This window comes from Capricornis sumatraensis, chromosome 2, assembly GCF_032405125.1.
Source record: "Capricornis sumatraensis isolate serow.1 chromosome 2, serow.2, whole genome shotgun sequence".
In the NCBI taxonomy this organism is placed as follows: domain Eukaryota; kingdom Metazoa; phylum Chordata; class Mammalia; order Artiodactyla; family Bovidae; genus Capricornis; species Capricornis sumatraensis.
This window is the reverse complement of record NC_091070.1, coordinates 187252366-187266422: the sequence shown is the minus strand read 5'-3', so window position 1 is coordinate 187266422 and position 14057 is coordinate 187252366. Positions and strand designations below refer to the sequence as shown.

General features: G+C 41.9%; 1 protein-coding gene across 7 annotated transcripts in view; it reads left to right on the top strand.

Moving 5' to 3' along the window:
* The window catches only part of FGGY (FGGY carbohydrate kinase domain containing), a 502857-nt gene that overhangs the window by 95911 nt on the left and 392889 nt on the right, over positions 1–14057 (top strand). Inside the window, exon 1 of one of the 7 annotated variants that reach the window (XM_068964001.1) lies at positions 8386–8508. The exons of the other annotated variants lie outside the window; for them this stretch is intronic. Coding sequence (XP_068820102.1) covers positions 8465–8508 — 44 coding nt within the window. The 5' untranslated portion in view covers positions 8386–8464. Of the gene's footprint in view, positions 1–8385; positions 8509–14057 lie in introns of those variants that run through there. 7 annotated transcript variants of the gene reach the window in all.

Genomic DNA, 14057 nt, shown 5'->3' with positions numbered 1-14057 from the left:
TGGTCCATGGGGATTCTCAAGCAAGAATGCCCTTGCCATGCCCTCCTCCTCCAGGGGATCTTCCCAACCCAGGAATCGAACCAGATTCTCCTGCATTGCAGGCGGATTCTTTACCATCTGAGCCACCAGGAAAGCCCAAGAATACTGGAGTGGGTCACCTTTCCCTTCTCCAACGGGTCTTCCCAACCCAGGAATCGAACCAGATTCTCCTGCATTGCAGGCGGATTCTTTACCAGCTGGCTAGCAGGGAAGCCCTATGGTGGTATATTCTTTGCTAAACAATGTTTGGAACTATAAGAATGCTAATGAATAGAGACCTCATTTTCCAGGTACTAGGACAGAATTTCAGAAGCGTCTCACTCTGAGGGTGGAACTAGTACATTGTAGTTTGCTGTCCAGGGTGGCTGTCACTGTAGGTGGACTCCTATGAATCTCATTATTGGGCCTTCTGAGTATACTGTACCTGTGTGATTCTGGGTAGCCTCTAAATTTCTGTCAGTCTGATGAAGGTATGCATACTTGGTCTTGGAGTCCATGATACTGTAAGAGCTCTGAGACCTTGGCAATGGCCAGGACCCACATCATTAGGTACATAAGGTGTCATGGTTTGAAACTGGGAAGATGTGTCTGGTCCAATCAGATAACTTTGGGTCTCCTGGAACTCAGTTTGTCTGCAGAATTTGATGGTTGGCTCAGGTGATCCATTTAGCTTCTCCCTGGATTAAAACTCTTGAGCTGAGAGGTAATGGTATTGATCAAAGTCTTGCTTTGACTTCTTGCTTCACCTTTTTTAGAAAATGTATTATAAAAGTTGAGCATTAAATTCAACCCTTTGTGATGTCACTTAGTGTCAAACTCTTTCCTTTTTTCACCTCTTCTAGTTAGTTTATTATTTTTTAATTTATCTTCTTTTTTTCATTGTTTTCTTCACTTTTCTTCCCTCCCTCTATCTAAATTATTGTCAGGGAACTTTGAAGAGAATTCTTAAATGTTATTAAGAAATTGTAGTCAGGGAGCCCTTTGTTCCCAAGTCATTTAGAAGATTGCCTTTCCTTTTGTTGAATACAAAAAATTGTCAACCTGTATTGTGAAAATGTGCCAGAAACTGTGTTCACCAAAAAAAGTGTCAGCTCTCATTATTGCCCAGATATTATTCTTTTCAAAAGCTGAGTGCTGTCCCCAGGCTTTCTAAACAATATTCGGCTCATTCATCTTCCTGGTTTTGTTAAATTTTGAACCTCTCTGGGTCTATGTAGAGTGGCAGCATGTCTTTTAAAAATTAATGGGTTCCAAATGCCATTCAAACCTATTTCCGCCCTCAACCTCCTGCTCCCTTCTCCAGCCCTGCCTGTTAGGAGTCTTATATTCTGTATAAATATTGAGCTGGAGATAGTTTCTAAAGAGGTGTTTGGACTTTTAATTAACACTGACAGCCTGTCTGCTTGGGATTTTGCTCTGCTGTCTCCATGGAAAAGTCAGGCAGGTCAGTATGGAGAGGGGAGGGCGGCCCACAGTGGATATGTTCCTGGCGGCTGGCCCTAGAGACACTGAACTCTGAGCCAACCATGAAGTCATTTCGAATTTAAGGAGTCTTGCTAATCCAAGGCAATGTGTCTTAATTTGACAAAGTAAAGACTGCCCGATAAGCAACCCTAACTACAAGTTCTGTGAAACTGGGGGTGTTTGTAAGTTTAGATTGTGCTAGAGAAATGTGGTGATGTGGAAGAATGGGCTCATTTTCTTCTGTTTACTCCCTTTTCCAACCCCTCCCCCTCTCCGCTCGTCCTTTCTCCCCTCCCTTTCTCTTTCTCTCTCTCTCCCTTACTTACTTTGGCCCAATTCAGCCCGGCAGTCTGGCCTCTGCAGTGGCTTGATGTGAAATTTGAGAAACATATGTAGTTTTCTATTTCAGGAAAATGATCTCAGGGATTGAATGTGTCTTTTTTTGTTGTTGTTGTTGGCTGTTAAGCTCTGATCTTGCCCAGTGTGGTTTCTTGATGATGGGAAAGAGGCTTCGAAATGCTTTTTATCAGAATTTCATGTCATAAACCTGAAGGCTTGGTTTCTTTCGTTGGGCACCCCCCACCCCCTCCTGGGCCCACGACACAATGTCATCTATTCTGTCAGAAGTGGGAAGAAGTGCACATTGTTCATATTACAATCAGTTCATTGCTGCAGGCACGCACACACATGAAAATGGCTGCTGTGTCTGCCCTTCACAAAAGCTATTTTAAATGTAGTTCAGTGGAGGACCGGGGGTCTGCATACTGCTGCCCATAAAGGAAAAGGGATCCATGGGGGAGAAGTCAGCCTTTGTTTTGCCTGGGAAGGGCCAGTATTCTTCTTTGTTCTTGAGGTGAGAGCCAACAATGGACCCAGTGCCCTGTAAACCAAACTCCATTGATCCTGCCATGGGGGGGATGTGCAGACCAGCATCACTGGGGCCTGGTGAGAGCGGAGCTGAGGGGGCGGGGGAGGGGGCCAGGCGAGTAAGGCTGCTAGCAAAGGCGCTAACTGAGAGTTGGCGTGGTGGAAGGTGGTCTCACTTGTTTTCAGTTGGGTGCAATCTGCCTTATGTCCGAGGGTCTCCAGGGGAATGAGACATGGCCCCAGCCTCCAGGCAAAATGGCTCCCTGACCTGAACTTCTGGAACTAGAAGTGAACTTCTGGAAGACAATAGCTTGTCCATGTTTATCTCTGCATCCAGAGAGTACTTGCTGAATTACTAAGAGAGTGAAATACTCTAGTGGAGGCTCTACAGAGTATGCTGGGAGTACATAGAAGGGACCGGTCTGCCCACCCCAAACTTGGGGTGGGGTAAGGGTCAAAAAGGAGAAGGCTCAGGAAAGGCCCACCTAGAGGAAGGGAGCGGGCATTGCTGGGAAGTTTGTAAGTTATGCTATTTGATTCTTCCAGGGTCTCATTTTTACAGATGAGGAAACCGAGAGTGAAGAAACTCAAGAGGTCAAGGAACATGTTCAAGGTCACACAGCCACTGAGGAGCAGAGGCTGGGTCTGAGCCTAGGTTTGCATGGCTTCAAATTGGAGCCTTTTGCTGTGGCCAAGCTTTCTAGCAGGGAGAAGGGATGGGAACCTTATTGCTTCTCATGCTGCGTTTGTCTCTACCTCTTGGGTGGTCTGTAGTGAGCTGGCCATCTCCCTCTGACCCTCAGATCTGGCCTTTGTCAAAGGGTTTGGAAAATTTTGGTGGTGCTCATGGTAAAAGAACTGCATGGCAGTGCAGGAGATACAAAAGATGTGGGTTGGATCTGTGGGTTGAGAATATCCCAGGAGGGAGGAGGACATGGCAACCCACTCCAGATTTCTTGCCTGGAGGGTCCCATTGGACAGAGGAGACTGGCAGGCTACATTCCATAGGGTCGCACAGAGTGGGACATGACTGAAGGAACTTAGTAGGCACACACAAGGGACTTTTAAGTGGTAGTGGAGATGAGCTTCACCTCCACCATGAAATGAACACAATAGAGCTTAAACTTGAGGGACCCTTACTCACATGGGCCCCAAGAGTTCAGGTAGTTGTTGGGAGTTGTAGAATGTTCCAGATGGGGAGGGGTTACAATCAGGAAGCATTTCTATGTAGGCATTTCTGATCTAAGGAAAAGGAAACCTAAATCCTCGAGGCTCCAGTTATTTACTTTTTTCTTGTTGTAAATATTCAATATTGCACCTGATTTTATAGTCATAGTTTTGCATTCCTTTCTTTAAGAGCACCCCCTCCCCCATGTAAAAGCTTCAGGCCCTTCAAGATGTGGATTTGCCCAGGGAAGTGGTGTGAGAGCATCCTTCGTGGAGGGAGGAGTGGAACTCAAGGTAGCCGTTGAATTTGGGCTCTGGGGTACCGTGCCAGCCCTGGGACTCATCATGTGACCTAGAGCAAGCTTCTTACCTTTTCTTCCCTTCATTTACCTCTTCATACCTTGCGGGCTTGCCGTGGGGATTGTTAAGAGTTCACGTATGTGGAGCTTGTAGGACAGCATGTTTAGAAGTCAGTAGATTTGAGCAGCCCTCAGTGCCGTGGTTGCTGTTACTGGCATATGAGACCCACAGAGATGGAGCTGAATACCCGAGTTTGCCATTAGAACACTGACCTTCTGAGAGCAAGAGTGCCAGGATAGCTTCAGACTTACATTAAAAAGCCCACAGACTATCCCTTAATGCTCTGATTTCCTTATCGTCTTTGACAGTCATCCAAATGGCTTCAAATAAATTTCATTATGTGAAAAACTGGTGATATTTTCACAGAACCAAGACATGAGCTGTCTTCATCTCCTGCCACTCTTCATCACACACCAGCATTCCAGCTCCGTTAGATGTCTCACTGATCCCTAGGCCCTTGCGTGTCTTCTCACCTCGACGCAGACCGGTCCTCCAGAATATCACCTGCCTGCTCTTCTCCCTGCTGAGCTGTTGCTCATCCTTCAGGACCCACCTTAAACATCCTGTTGTTTGTGAAGCCCTTCAGATGCCCTGGGGCAGCTAGCCACTCCTTCTTCATTGTTACTCTAGTTTGCTAGCACTTCCCTCACCATACTGTAATTATTTCTCCACAAGTGTTCTTTTTTTCCTAGTAACTTAGGAACTCTTTGTATAAAGAAACCACAGTTTATCCACCTTTACAGTATGCACAATACATATTAGCTGCAGAGGAATTTAAGGGGATTGATGGTAAAGAGCTTTTCATTCTGTATCATTAGGGTGTCATTTTTACAGATGAGGTAACCAAGACTGAGGTCAAGGAACGTATTCAAGATCACACAGTTACTAAGGAGTGGAGGCTGGCTCTGAACCCAGGTTTGCGTGGCCCTTGCTGTGGCCCATCTTTCTAGCAGGGGAGAAAGAATGGAACATCTAGTGGCTCTCACACGGCGCTGTCTTCACGTCCTGTTTGGTCTGTAGTGAACTGACCACTTCTCTCTGGCCCTAAGACCTGGCCTTTGTTGAAGTGGTTTGCTGAGAACGTGACAGATATTAAGCACAGAGAAATTTGGGGGAGATTTGCTGAAAAGAATTTTTCTTCGTATTTCATTATATTTTAAAAGCCACAACAGTTTGTTTCAGAAAAGCTGTTATGGTATAATTACACAGAATCATGTTTTTCTGCCAGTTTTTATTCCACTTAAAGAAATGTTCTTAATGTCTGATTGATCTCCAATTTGAAATGACTTTGTAGAGTTTCCTCTTTGTTTCCCTGCTTTCAGCCCTCTGATGTAAGGATGTGCCTTGTAAACAACTACTTAAATAGGGTCTTCTTGCTCTAGACTGTAACTTAGTACAGAACATTGCATGTTTGGTCTATAGCTCTATCCCCAAGATCTAACACTGGCATTGACACAGGATAATAGTTCTAATAGTTCTAGAAAAACTATTACCTCTCCTAGTAGAAGAAAGCTATAATAATAATATTAGAAGTAGTTTATACTGATAACAGGGCTGCCCCAATGATTCAGCATGAATCAGCAAGTATCCGCCTGAAATGCAGGAGACACAGGAGCCGTGGGTTCAGTTCCTGGGTCAGGAAAATCCCCTGGAGAAGGAAATGGTGACCCGCTCCAGTATTCTTGCCTGGAAAATTCTATGGGCAGAGGAGCCTGGCACGCTACAGTCCACAGGGTCACAAAGAGTCAGACACCACTAAGCAACTAACAAAATAAAGCAAATACTAATAATAGTACTCAACATGTATAGGCACTGTTGTGAGCACTTTAGACATACAAGCCCCATCGGTCATCCCAATATGCATGTGTTTTATATATACTATAATTAGTGTGAATATTTTACAGATAAGAAAACCCGAGGTTCAAAGAGGCCAAGGACCTTGTGTGAAATCACACAGTTGGTGAGCAGCAGAGCTGGGATTTGAACCCAGGCAGTCTGAAAACAGCAACAAGAAGTCTGGCCCCAGAATGCAGACTTTTTACCACAATGGTGTACTGTCTCTGCTTAGTATTAACTAGCTCAACACTTGTTTGTTACCTGATTATTAAGGGAATCTCTTAGATACCTGTTTTTCTGAAGTGTTCATTTGTTAGGTGATTATTTACTCTAAACCAGTGGTTCTCAAAGCATGATCCCCAGGCCAGCAGTATGAACATCATCTGGACACACATTGGAAGCGCAGATTCTCTGGTTTCAGCCTACCTACTGAATTAGAAACTCAGGGGGCAGGACCCATTCATCTGTTTTGATCCCACAGAAGCTTCTGATGAGAACCATGGTCCAAGACTAAATCATTTTCTCTGGGATTTTCTTTCCCTTTCTCTTTTCACTTCTCCTTTCCTTTCCTGGGTAGAAAATAAGAACATTTAAATTTTTTTCCTAGTTTATTGAGATATAATTGACACATGCTGCTGCTGCTGCTGCTAAGTTGCTTCAGTCGTGTCCGACTCTGTGCAACCCCATAGGTGGCAGCCCACCAGGCTCCCCCGTCCCTGGGATTCTCCAAGCAAGAACACTGGAGTGGGTTGCCATTTCCTTCTCCAGTGCATGAAAGTGAAAAGTGAAAGTGAAGTTGCTCAGTCGTATTTGACTCTTAGTGACCCCATGGACTGCAGCCTATCAGACTCCTCTGCCCACGGGATTTTCCAGGCAAGAGTATTGGAGTGGGGTGCCATTGCCTTCTCTGATAATTGACATATGACATTACATAATTTTAAGGTGTACGTTGTGTTGATTTAATACAATTACATATTGCAAAATGATTACAAGGATTTCCCAGGTGGCTCAGTGCTAAAGAATACACCTGCCAATACAGGAGACATGGATTCAATTCCTGGGTCAGAAAGATCCCCTGAAGAAGGGAATGGCAACCCACTTCAGTATTCTTGCCTGGGAAATCCCATGGACAGAGCAGCCCGGTGGGTTTCAGTCCATGGGGTCCCAAAGAGTTGGACACAACTGAGCACTCATGCACACAGATGTGCCTTGTGTTGATCTGATACAACTACATATTGCAAAATGATTACCGTGGTAGTATTGAAGATCTACTCTCTTAACAGCTTTCTAGTATATAATAGAGTATAATCAACTATAATCACTGTGTTGTATATTAAACCCCCAAAACTTATTCATCTTATAACTGGAAATTTATATCCTTTCACCAACATCTCCCCATATTTCCTACCTTTAGCCTCTGGCAACCACTGTTCTCTTCTTTCTATGAACTTTGCTTTTCCAGGTCCCACACATAAGTGATATCATACAGTATTTGTCTTTTTCTGTCTCACTTGGCACCGTTCCCTCAGGGTTCACCCATGATGTTGTTAAGTGACAGAATTTCCAGGATTTCCTTATTTTGTCCTGGCTGAATAATATTTCATTGTATATATACATATATATATGTATATATATTTAAATACCATATCTTTATCCTTCTATCCATTCTTAGATCATTTCTACATTGTAAACAATGCTGCAGTGAACCTTGGAGAGAGGACAGCTCTTTTAGATCCTGTTTCTATTTCCTTTGGATCTAAACCCAGAAGTGAAATTGCTAGGTCATATTTTAGTTCTATTTTTAATTGTATCAGGAAACCTCCATGCTGTTTTCCATAGTGGCTGCACCAGTTTACATTCCCATCAGCAGTGCACAAGGGTTCCCTTTTCTTCACTTGCTTGTGAGCACTTGTTATCTTTTTCATGACACTTTGACTTTTTTTTTTTTTTTCCCATGGTACATTTGACTTTTCTTAAAACATACTTTTTGAGTATCTCACCACTATATAGCCCGGAGTTTTGTGGCATTTATGTGGGAGACTCACTGCTAGACTCTGTGAATATTTTTGCTGAGGTTCCTGAGAGGCTTTGAGATTTGGGGTGTGTCTATAGCTTGAGGCTTTTCTTTTTTCAGTACTGACAGATTCAGAATCTGGGAACTGAAAGAATACAAGACCTCCTCCATCCGGCCCTGCTCTCTCAGGTTCCCCTGACTGGAGGGTAAAGAAGTTGTCAGAGATGCAGGGATAATAGAAAAGGGGAGGTCACAGAATCAGTGGTTGGGGGAACCAGATATTCTTGCCATCACACTTCTCAGAGGGAGCCTCAACCCTATGGACTCCTGATTTATACACAGTAGCAAAAAGGAATACTGGACTTCAAATTGGACTTGGAATCCTGGTTCAGCCTCTTTGCATATGAGATTTTAGGGAAGTAACCTTGCTGAGCAGCAGTTTCTTCATCTGTAAAATGGGGATAATGTTACCTACTTAATAATGATTATATGAGGATTTTAAATACTCATAAACATTTAACCTGTAATAGTTGTTGTTGCTAATAAATTTAGTTGTCTGAGTTACAATCTGCAACTTGGAAAACAAAATAATGTATTGAAAAAAGTGGTAAGAGCTAGAGCTAGTCACTAGCATCTTTACCAGAGCATTTCCTAAGAAAATATTTGTAAGTTTTACAGGGTGGCAAGGACTCCACACAGCGGCTGATATTCCCAGAAATGGAGTTCTGGGATGTTCAGATCCAGAGAAAACCATGCCCCAGGTGAGATGCTTTATGTCTTAAATCTCCTAGTTTTCAAAAAGTGGTTTAACAACGTCAAGATTTAGTTTTAAAGGTGGTGGGGGCGGTGGGGGGGGCGGTGTTGGTGTGTGTCTGTGTGTGTCTGTGTGTGTGTGTTAAAGAGGCGATTGGTGCAAGTCAAGATCTAAGGACTGTAAAAATATTGATTCAACTGTCAGAGGTACATGGTATTTGACCTTCTATTAATAAAGACAAATTACCACATTTCTGTGATATTTGAGTCTGCAAGAACTTCACTTAATTCTGCTGATATCCATTCCACAGCTACTGGGGCCACAAGGACGAGCGACACAGGGCTGTGTTACTGATTTATGAGGTGGAACAGGAGTCTGATTTACCAAACTGAAAGTCAGAGAAGTTTCAGATAACAATAGAGTGAAATTTCCTGAGTGATAACAAACACAGCAGCAACTCAAGTATTTGGCACGACAGCAAGTTTGGCCAGAAATCGTCTGCAGAGCAAAATACAAGCGAGGGGGAATAACGAGTAGGTGGTTGTTGTTGAGTCACTAAGTGTCTGACTCTTTGTGATCCCATGGACTGTAGCCCTCCAGGCTCCCCTGTCCATGGGATTTCCCAGGTGTGGGTTGCCTTTTCCTTCTCCAGGGGATCTTCCTGACCCAGGCATTGAACTTGCGTCTCCTGCATTGGCAGGCAGATTCATTACAATTGTGCCACCTGGGAAGCTAATTAGTAGGTGAACATACGTAAATAGAGGGTGAGGCAAATACTGAGCTGATTAAACTGGAAGCAGAAGGACCTTGAGGAAGGTTTTTTTCATGGGCCTTTGCAAGATATAGGGAGTGGAATGTTCATGATAGCTGTTTGCTAATATCATTCCACCTTCAGGGACTGTTCTTTTTCACCCAGATTTTAACAGTGCGTCATGCCAGGATGGCAGGGTAGTGTACTCTGTATTACTTAAAGACATTTCAGCTTACACAGGGCAGCATTTTTACTTTTCACCCTCACCTTTGAAGAGAGCATTCCAGAATCAGCCCATCTAAGCCTCCAACTTCAAAGAGAGCTCATTCTTGTTTGACAACAGTCACATCCACTTTTGCCAGTTCTTTGACCTTTAGAACAACATGCACTCAGGAACAACATGCACTCTGTCAACTATCTAAAGAAATCCATGCAGATCAAGGACGTGGTATTTTCAAGAGCACATCTAAAGGACAGAGACCCTTCTAATTTTTTTCATCCAGGACTTGTTTTGGGAGAAACCAGCTGCTGCTTCTAGTCTTAATGAGATGTGACTTTAGACGGGTCAATTCTGGGGGGCCTCAACTTACATTATGGTCCTGTACCCTTTTATTACAAGCTACACATGGTGTTTTTAGCCACTCATGTCAGCATTTTTCTCCAGCTGCAGTCAATTTTATCTCATTCTTGTTGATCATGATCACTTGACTGTGAAAGTATATTAAAAAGGGGGGTTTTCAAAGGCCATTTGCCATGGGAAAATAGAATATGGTGACCTTTTCACTTATGTCCATTTGGGGTCTTTTGGGTCCAAAAGTCTGTTCACATGTGGCTTCTGGGACCATTCTTTGGTATGTTTCAGGCAGTCCAGAGATCTTGAAATTTTGCAGAATGAGAAAGGAAAATCAAAGAGTCTGACTCGACTCAACTAGAACCTTGTTTGCTAATTAGGGCAATAAAATTCCTGGTGCAACTTGTTTATGTCTGCAAAATAGTAATAATATTACTTTATGTTTGTATAGTTTCTATCTTAAATTCAAGCAGATTCCCTTTTTGTATGCCTTATGTTTCCAAAATATATCTGAGATATTGTTTGTGGTTTCAAAATGCAGGCACATCATCATGAAGGATAAATGAGTGTGGTGTTGGGAATAATATATTATTGGAAGTATCTAAAATCAGAACTGAAGAAGCCTGTCAAACTTCCAGTAGCTGTGAGGCACTTTTTAAAAGTCTCAATTTCTTTATATTGTGGGGATAATAGTAACTTTTTTGTAGGGTTGTTGAGACCTTTGATTGTGTTAATATAGTTAAAACTTTTACTTGGTAGTGCTGGCGCTTTGGGTGGTGCTAGTGGTAAGGAACCTGCCTGCCAATGCAGAAGCCATAAGAGACGCAGCTTCGATCCCTGGGTCAGGAAGATCCCCTGGAGAAGGAAATGGCATCCCACTCCAGTATTCTTGCCTGGAAAGTCCCGTGGACAGAAGGGCCTGGCGGACTGCTATCCATAGGGTCACACAGAGTTGGACATGACTGAAGCAACTTAGCAAGCAAGCAGTGCTGGCACATGATAAATTATCAGTAAGTACTATTGTTTGTGTTGGTTTTAGAATCAGTCAAATGTGAATTTAAATGCCCACTCTGTCACTCACAAGGCATATAGTCCTGGGCAGTACTGATAACGATCAACATAGCTGCCATTTATTGAATATAACTTATGCTGCCAAGCATAATATTAAGTACCTTATATTATTTCTCTCTCAAAACTTACTTTGGCTTTTCAAGGTATGTATGATTATACTCACTTTATAGATGAGTAAAGTCAGGTTTTAGAGATACTGAGAAACTTACCCAAGGTAACAGAGCTAGGTTAGTAGCAAAGCTGAGTTCTTATTTTCAGTTAACTTCTTAATTAGGTTTCTCCAAGCCATGGTTTTATTATTTCTGATAGGAATAGCAATAACCCTTCATCGGGATTAGATATTGTACATAAAGTACTTGGTAACTACTGGGCACTCTTGACATGATGCACTGTGATGGTATTATCACCTTTGATTACAGCTCCCATGCAATAGAATTTTTCTTTTTTCTATTCCTCATATTAGGTATACATCTGTAGGGATTAAAACAAAGTTCTTAAGGATGGATTCTTGCATTTCTGAGAACTTCAGAATCTCCTGTATGATTTGGGGTTATATTTGATGTCTGGGTGTTGGTGTATATGTGTTCTTGCATCCAGTCTAGAAGTAGATGGATGAGTACTAAATCCGAGTGCTATGTAAGGAAACTCACAAATGTTCAGGATTGTGGACTTGAACATGAAAACATCTTGGCCTCGACATTTTGCTTTTCTGTTTATTCTGGAAGTTGTTAAGAAAACTGGCTCAGCTGAAGCCAAGCATTTGGGAACCGAGTAAGTTTGGATGGGTTGGGTCGAGTCAGCATTATGCATACATATTTTGCATTCAGAAGCAACAGTAATCCTTCAGACTGGTATGTAAAAATGTAATGTGTTCCATGATGTTTTAGCTTATGTCGCCTGTCTTAGTAAGTCAAAACACTTTGTAAAATTGGACTGCAAACCACTGCCCTATTTCTCCCTTTCCTTCTGGCATCAGAACCTTTATATGAAGGATTCACACCCACTTCCTTCTTTTATTCAATTACCCATTCATTACTTAACCCCCTACAATATGGTTTCACCCTAACCACCCACCTTGGAGGACACTGGTAGTTCCTTTATTGTGAATTATGTCATAAACACCCATGCCAGACAGCTTCTCACCTGAATATCAGGACCCCTCTCCAGAGACACACTTTTAAGAAATTGTCCTCTTACCACTTACTTTAAAGTTTGTAATTTTGAAGATGTTAGTAGGAGCACAATATATTCTTGTACATAATTTTGAAATTTTTCTTTCTTATAAAATATGGAGATACTGAGGTTGACATTCTGCTTTTAATTAACCTTTAGAAGGTATGAAGCATTCCTAAGTAGAAGTACCCCCTTAAAAGGCTTTTGACATAAATGGAATCAAACCTTATATGTAGTTCTTTATTATTGTTTTGTGTTATGAATGTTAGGACCAAATAGCACCATAAAGATTAGAATTACATTCTTGTTAATAATATGTTGCTTTATATGATTTAACTTTATATGGCAGTGTTCAGTGTTCCCTGACAACTCAAGTTTCTAATGCTGTCTCACTTGACATATGATTTAACTGTCAATCTATTAATGTAAATTATATTTCTTAATTGTTGATTTGGTATATAATATTAGCAGTTTTCCAAATCATCATTAGTAGCATTTTTCTTTTGTAATAATACCTGTACATTTATATTTAAACTAACTGGTACATCTTCAGCATATAATGCCCATAAAGAGATTTTTTTTTTAACTCCAAATTTGATCTAAATTGCTTACCATATTTAGAAGTGATATTATGATAGTAATATTAAATCCCAAAGCTATCTCATGTTACTGACATGTTTACACTGTATAGAGGTGGTGGAGATCCTCACTGCGGTCATTATCATCGGTCACACATAGGTTAAGTGATGCTAGACCTGGTGTTGAAACAAGCAAGGTGAAGACTGAGGCCAAAGATGAAACTCACAATGACTTGAATTAAATACTGTCGTCATGCTAAACTTCGGTATATTCCTGATTTTTTCCCCACTTTAGAGATATGGAAAATGTTGTGGGACTGAGATGTTAAATAACCTGCCCAAGGTCACATGCTTGTAATTACTTGCCAGAATTTAAATAATAAAACTCAGACTCTTAACCACTACAGTCCTGCAAGACACTCAATAAATATTTGTCAATTAAAAAAATCAGTTCCCTCAATTCTAGAAATGAAGATAAATGATCATGTCATACATTATGATTCACTGTGAAAAATGTGACTGCAAAGTGTATAGTGTAGTAAGAAATGTGAGGAACAATGAATTATGGTGGGATTGGAGGCAGAATGGGGAGAACAGTGTCTCAGCGAGGAGGCACCAAGACTGGGTTCCAGGCCTTTCCTGTGAGCTACCAGGGCAGCCTGTGTTTCCCTTGCCATGGGACAGACATACTCTTTGGGGTGCTTGTGTGTTTACGCATCCTCACGTCCCACTGGACCGTAAGCTCTCTAAAGATGGGTTCTAAATCTTATATCTCCATCATTTTCTACAGGAACAGGTACCTAACAGGTATTTAATAAATACAGAATGGTGAATGAATGAGCTGCAGGAGTGAATACAGTCCTCAGGGGGAGATAGGACATTATGGCCAAAGGCTTGAACATGAATGAAGGTGTGAAAACTCATTGCATGTTCAGAGAAAAGTGGGTGCTATGGTGTGGACTCAATATGGCTGCACTCAATATGCCAGCAAATTGGGAAAACTCAGCAGTGGCCACAGGACTGGAAAAGGTCAGTTTTAATTCCAATTCCAAAGAAAGGAAATGCAAAAGAATGCTCAAACTACCGCACAATTGCACTCATCTCACATGCTAGTAAAGTAATGCTCAAAATTCTCCAAGCCAGGCTTCAACAATATGTGAACCGTGAACTCCCTGCTGTTCAAGCTGGTTTTAGAAAAGGCAGAGGAACCAGAGATCAAATTGCCAACATCCGCTGGATCATGGAAAAAGCAAGAGAGTTCCATAAGAACATCTATTTCTGCTTTATTGACTATACCAAAGCCTTTGACTGTGTGGATCACAATAAACTGTGGAAAATTCTGAAAGAGATGGGAATACCAGACCACCTAACCTGCCTCTTGAGAAACCTATATGCAGGTCAGGAAGCAACAG